The 6,105-nt window shown below is 44.3% G+C and overlaps 1 protein-coding gene across 2 annotated transcripts; it reads left to right on the top strand.

Annotated features, from left to right (window-relative positions):
- The first annotated feature begins 823 nt into the window (after positions 1 to 823).
- LOC147615809 (LOB domain-containing protein 4-like) lies at positions 824 to 2,324 on the top strand. Of its 2 annotated transcripts, XR_015262580.1 has the most exons (3): positions 824 to 1,348; positions 1,533 to 2,150; positions 2,186 to 2,324. XR_015262580.1 is itself a non-coding variant. In XM_086777974.1 (2 exons), the coding sequence occupies exons 1-2, from the start codon at positions 1,175 to 1,177 to the stop codon at positions 1,869 to 1,871; spliced, it is 513 nt and encodes a 170-aa protein (XP_086634100.1). In that variant the 5' UTR covers positions 824 to 1,174; the 3' UTR covers positions 1,872 to 2,324. The 2 variants fall into 2 exon arrangements, 1 of the variants encoding a protein (XP_086634100.1); XM_086777974.1 differs by having other exon boundaries at positions 1,533 to 2,324.
- The last annotated feature ends 3,781 nt before the right edge of the window (positions 2,325 to 6,105 follow it).

Here is a 6,105-nt window from a genome sequence, read left to right as displayed (position 1 = left end):
TCCCTCGTGAAACATGGTGAGAACAGCCCCTACATAGTTTAGAGGTGGTGTGAATTGTTAAAAGCGTTGTGCACAATGGTTGGAGGCTTGGAGCGTGGAGGACCTAGCGGCGGCCAGGTTTGTAAGTGGTTACTAATTTCTAAGGGCGTGGAAAATCGCGGCTGTAGTGGCAGCGTGCGCCGTACATAGAACAGCGGCGGCGCTGGGACCAGCTTTATTGACCTGTCGAGAGTCAGACTCGGGATGCACACCCACATGATCACATGCCGCCGACTTCCAAGTTCGACAGCGGGCTGCGCCGCTGCGGGCCGCGCCGCTGCCGGATCGCGACTCCAGCTCTAGAAATTAGTCGTCTACGACTTGCAAGTTGCTACTACGGCTCGTAAAAACGCATGAAGTAGTACTGATGCGAGGGTAATAGCAGTTACTACCTGCCCAGCAGGTACATGATCTCCAGACTCGCATGTTACCTCGCCGCCTGCCTGCGCCGGCTCCCCAGTACTAGTCCCCACCTTGTCGACGCTCTCTCTTTCTCTACACGTGAATGTCCTGTAGCTTCATTGCTAAGAGTCGTGGATAGCAGGACGTATGGTCCACCGACGTAAAAGTTGAGCCGTCGGTCGGCCGTCGCAGCAGCCTTCCCGACTGAAAGAACACACTGAGACACAGACACTCCCTTGGATTCCTTTGCCGTTTCACCCCTTTTACTTTCAGTTCAGTTGCTGCCTCGACGGCTCGGACTCCCGAGTCCCGAGTCCCGACTCCTGAGCCCGGCCAGGCTCCCTTGGCATCCCCTTATCAATGTCGTGTTGCACTTACACCGTGCACGCTCTTTCTCGCCTTTTTCAGCGCTCTTAAATGGCAGTTCTGGGCTCTGCAGCCAAGGCCTGCAGCTTCAGTTGTGGCTGTTGCTTCGCCCGTTGCCCCCCCTAAACCAACCGCAAGCCTATCTATAGTTATAAACATCATCCCTAAAAGGGCTCTCACGCACACAATTTCACAAACACCCTTCCAAGTTCTCCCCCTCCCTCCGCCCGCACCCTCCTCTCTCTCTCTCTCTCTCTCTCTCTCTCTCTCTGTGCTCTGCTCAGTGCTAGGTTATTCGCTTGTGTGGCAATCTCATTGTCTGCCCAATTCTTCGGCACAGTCATTCTCATCACCAATAACTACGTCCATGAAAGAGAGCAAAGAAGGCGCAGGCTCTTCTCCGTGCGCCGCTTGCAAGCTCTTGCGGCGCAGATGTGCCATGGACTGCGTCTTTGCCCCTTACTTCCCTGCGAACGAGCCCCTCAAGTTCGCTAGCGTGCACAAGGTCTTCGGAGCCAGCAACGTCAACAAAATGTTGCAGGTGGGCGATGAACGAGGATCAGAAGGCTAATAGTTATGATTTACGTGCTAACTTTGTGTATTAAAGACTTTGGGATTGCAATTGTGCCATTAATTTCGATTGTTAATGATTTGTGAACTTTGTGTCGACTCGCATCATTAGTGGAATAGGAGCCTGATCCTTTGGTTGCGCCGGCTTGGTACAGGATCTCCCGGAGCATCAGAGGGGGGACGCAGTGAGTAGCATAGTGTATGAGGCCAATGCAAGGGTCCGGGACCCAGTGTATGGCTGCGCTGGGGCCATATCTTCTCTGCAGCAGCAAGTAGCCCAGCTGCAGGCGCAAGTGGCGGTGGCACAGGCGGAGATTGTGGGTCTGCGCCTGCAGGCGCCGCCCAATTGCAACTCAGAGCCCACATTTAGTGCGCCCAGTCTCGTCAGCAATGCTTGTAACCGTGATCTGCTCCATTCGAGTAGCTTGGCGTCCTCTCCCCCAGTGGCGCCTTCTTCTCCAGAACTCATATATAAGCAGCTGGCTCACGAGTGATTTGCCATCATACTGTTTTACTGATTGTACTATGTATGTCGCTTCACTAGGTCTTCGTCTTGCTTAGCCCTAGTGTGTGTTAACAGCTGCAAGCTCATGTCTGCTCAAGGTATAAGCCCGGTGGCTTGCATATATTAGCACAGAAGAGGTAAAGCAGCAGTCCATGTTCTACGTTTCGCTTTGTGGTGGCTGGTGGCAGGCTGACAAAAAGAATGTTGCCTCTGTAGAGACTCCATCTTGCGAGCTTCGCTCAGTCAATTTCTGCCAAGATGGGATTAGGCGTCTTTAGCACTTCATACTTAAGATGGGATTAGGCGTCTTTAGCACTTCATACTTAAATTAAGAACGGTGTTAATTTTTCAAAGGCTTTTGTTATTTTAACGTAATCGTTGCTTTGTAAAACCTAAACAATGCATGAAAGTCGACTGGATTATTTAACCTATTTAGGTTAAACCAGTTCAGATGTAACACTACTTACTTCTTCTTCTTCTTTTTGTTCTTCTTTGTGGCCATGGTGGTTGGAAGTGTATTGCGTTTGTTTTTAAGAGAAAAAAATTGCACATTATAGTCACAATCTAGTAATGCTATGTCCCACTTAATTTTTAGCATCACCTTTATTTCGATTTCTTTATTTATTTTTGGACCAGAATTATGCGGCATAAGAAGACTACAATTTCTTCATATTTTAGTCTAATTGTATATAAATCTTGAATTTTGAGGAGCTTTTTGAGAAGGATTTTTTTATTATTGAATCTATCTTTTTCCAAATTGTGTTAGGTGGCAAGCATGCAATATTTCATTAACCATTAGTCAAAGCAAAAAGTAACAACTTTCCAATTTTTCTACTTCATTTTAAAGTGTCTACTTTACTAAAAAAAGATACCTAGAAATACTTCCTCAAACAAGCTTTACACTTCACCATAAATAAGTCCTCACAATATATGTGCCCCTACCGATCACGTGTTAGTGAAATAGTGGTTAGAATGGTGTTCAAGAGTCCCCAAGTTGTGGGTTCTAATCTCCCCTACTTGAGCAATGACATTTGCGTGTGTGGGTGATAACATGTTTACTTTCTACTTTTAAGCCAAGATCAGATGTGACGTACTTCACTTATGCAAGGTTTCCACAAAGTGTAAGTCTCAATTGTGCATTCATGACAATATGTCTTAGCATCCTTTGATAGTTTTCACCACATGGCAAAGTAATCTATCCATTTCCTTTGACCAAAAGTCATTGAGATTTTAAGTCGTTCATAAGCATTTATAGTTTCAATCAAAATTATGCCTATTTATACAAGGGAACTCTATTTTTTGGGATTATGTACTCACTACAACTTTTAAGGGGACTAAGCGACACAATGTTAGCGACAAAACTTATAGGCATCACTTAACGACACTTCTGTGTCACTTGGCGACACAAATATCGACGCTATAAACAATAAGAGGCCCCAAACTTTGATTTTAAAAAAAGAGATGAGTGTTGCTTAGTGACATTATTTGTGTCGTCATGTGTTGCTATATTGCTGACACAAAGCACATGTAATACCAGCCCACTATTGGCCTCTTGTACTTCAAAAGCATACCCACCTTTTTTTAAATCTCATTCTCTCTCTCTCAGCTTCTAGTTCCCTAGCACACCTTCTGATAATCTCCCTCAACTCTTGTAGATAGTATTCTCATCCCCCTTAGCCTACATGTATTCTGCCTACATCACATTGCTAGTCCTTCTTAGGGAAATCTTGATAGGTGCGGGATTTATTGGAGATGTGCTTGAGGTTGTAATGAGTGATTGAAGCCATCCTACCATTGAAACACCATGTACTACTTTGATCTATACAGGTTGCCAGGAAGGGGAAGGAGTGTGCATATGACATAGATAGATCGAGGAAGATGATGCCATGACAATGCAAGAACACGGGTACTAAGTAGAATCAACAAGAGATTTGTTACACACACACACACACACACACACACATATATATATATATCTAGAGAGAGAGAGAATGAAAGATTTCATTTACGACTATAAAGGCCCAAAGGGTCTATGAGAACAAAAAGATGTTACATATGATCCATGTGTAGATTGGATGTTTGAACAAAAAAAAACAAAAAGATAAGATAAGGTCTATGTACTACTATGTATGTCCTTGTAAGTGCAATGTAATGTTAGATACAGAGAGCTTAATTGTCCATGGTGGAGTAGATGAGAAGAACATGGGGGGGAGGGTGAGCTTGATCTCCTTACAAACAAACTTCTTCACAAAATACACACAAGAGTAGACAAGAACATAAGAGAGAGATGGATGGCTGAATTTTCTTCCTTTTTCTTCACTTATCTACAACCATAACATAAAGATAAGAGTATATACTATATCAGAGAATACTCTACTGCTAAAGTATACAATGTCCATAGTGTGAACCTGTCTATATATATGAGATGGCGCTATAACTATGCCATAACTCTAGTAAACCAAAATGGTACAACCTATAAAATCGATGGTAGCATATCAATCATAATCTCACCAACCATGCCAGTGGCATAAGCATGCTAGTTCAGCTCATAATGTGTTTTTTTTGGGAGCTTGGTGAAGAGAGCTTGGGAGGGAGCTTTTGCTGGCAACCCTTCTCTCTTAAAGATGTGAACATTCTCTCTCTATAGCCCTTCGCCACACCACTAGCTCCTCTCATCTCCTCCCACTACCTCCACCACCACCTCTCAATCTAGCCCCCCCTCCCTCTCCCTCTCTTCCACCCTCTTCCCCCCCTCTCTCTCTCCCCCCCCCCCCTCCCACTCCCACTCCCACCCTCTTCCCTCTCTCCTCCCTTCTCTCTCTCTCTCTCTCTCTCTCTCTCTCTCCCTCTCCCTCTCCCTCTCTTTCTCCTGCCCTCCCTCTCACTTTCTCTCCTTCTCTCCTCCTCCTCTTCTTCCCTCCCTGCCTTCCATCCTCCCTCTCACATTCTCTCCTCCCATCTCTCTCTCTCTCCACCCTCTCTCTTTCTCTCACCTCATCTCTCTCTCTCTCTCTCTCTCTCTCTCTCTCTCTCTCTCTCTCCATCCTTTCTCTCTCTCCCTCCATCTCTGCAGCTCTCTTTGTCTCCCTATATCATCTCATCTCTCTCCCCTCGATCACCTCAACTCTCTCTCTCTCTCTCTCTACCACCCTCCCTCTCTCACCTCATCTCCCACCCTCTCTCTCTCTCTCTCTCTCTCTCTCTCTCTCTCTCATCAAGGGTCTCTCTCTTTCTCTCTCCTCCCTTGTCTACCATCTCTCTTCCCCTCTCTTACTATGTTTTCTTTTATTATTCTTTTGTATGTGTTGGGATGTCAGTATCTCTCTCTCTCTCTCTCTCTCTCACCTTATGTCCAACCTTGCCTCCCTTTGCTTTTCCTTGATATCCTTTGCATTTCATGGCATTGCTCACCCCTTTATTATCCCTCGGATACGCTTGCATGTCCTTACATGACCATTTCTCCCCTTTATTTATCATTGTATGCACTTGCATAGCCTTCCTTGCATGTCATTTAATGATTGCATGTCCTTTAATACTCTTTGCATGCACTTACATGCCATTGCATGTGATTGCATGATCTTTAATGCTCTTCGTAATGTTTGCATAGTGTTGCATGTCATTGTATGTCATCCTTGCAAGCGACTATAGACCTTTTCATGTGATTATATCACCTTACTAAAGATTGCATGCCTTTTTCATGTGATTGTATGCCATTTTTACTCTTTTCATGAGCTTGCATGTCATTAAAAGTTCATGAAACTTAAAATTAAAGATTCCACTTTCTGAACAATGTACAATTGATAAGTTAAATAATATACATAATTATAGGTAAAAGATAATTTTATTCCTCAAAAGATATTATATCAGCCTAGATAAGAGTGAGAGAAAGATAGAGAATGAGGGAGAGGGTGAGAATGAGGGTAGGTGAGGTAGAGAATAACAATGAGAGAAAGGGAAGAAAAGAGGGAGAATGAGTGAGGGAGAGAATTAAGGTTAGACGAGGGAGAGAATGAGGGTAAGATAGAGGTAGACTATGATGGTGAGGAAGAGAATGACAAGTGAGAGATGGGAGTGAGAGTGAGAGTGAGAGCCAAGGGGTCATATATATAGATAGAACATGCTGAAAGCACAAAGTGATTTTCGTGGATAATTGTTATAATTAACTAAAGTAATGGCATGGATAAATGCTATATTTAGGTAAAGTAATGGCATGGATAAATTCT

The sequence above is a fragment of the Cibotium barometz genome, chromosome 39, assembly GCF_041138505.1.
Source record: "Cibotium barometz isolate CiBa-2024 chromosome 39, ASM4113850v1, whole genome shotgun sequence".
Taxonomy (NCBI): domain Eukaryota; kingdom Viridiplantae; phylum Streptophyta; class Polypodiopsida; order Cyatheales; family Cibotiaceae; genus Cibotium; species Cibotium barometz.
The sequence above is the reverse complement of the archived record's forward strand: the minus strand, read 5'-3'. Positions and strand labels throughout refer to the sequence as shown.

Bases quoted from the DNA above. Each gene is read 5' to 3' on its own strand.
- LOC147615809 (XM_086777974.1), top strand. From the start codon at position 1,175: ATGAAAGAGAGCAAAGAAGGCGCAGGCTCTTCTCCGTGCGCCGCTTGC. The intron at 1,349-1,532 runs GTGGGCGATGAA...GGCTTGGTACAG, and splicing joins ACGTCAACAAAATGTTGCAG to GATCTCCCGGAGCATCAGAG.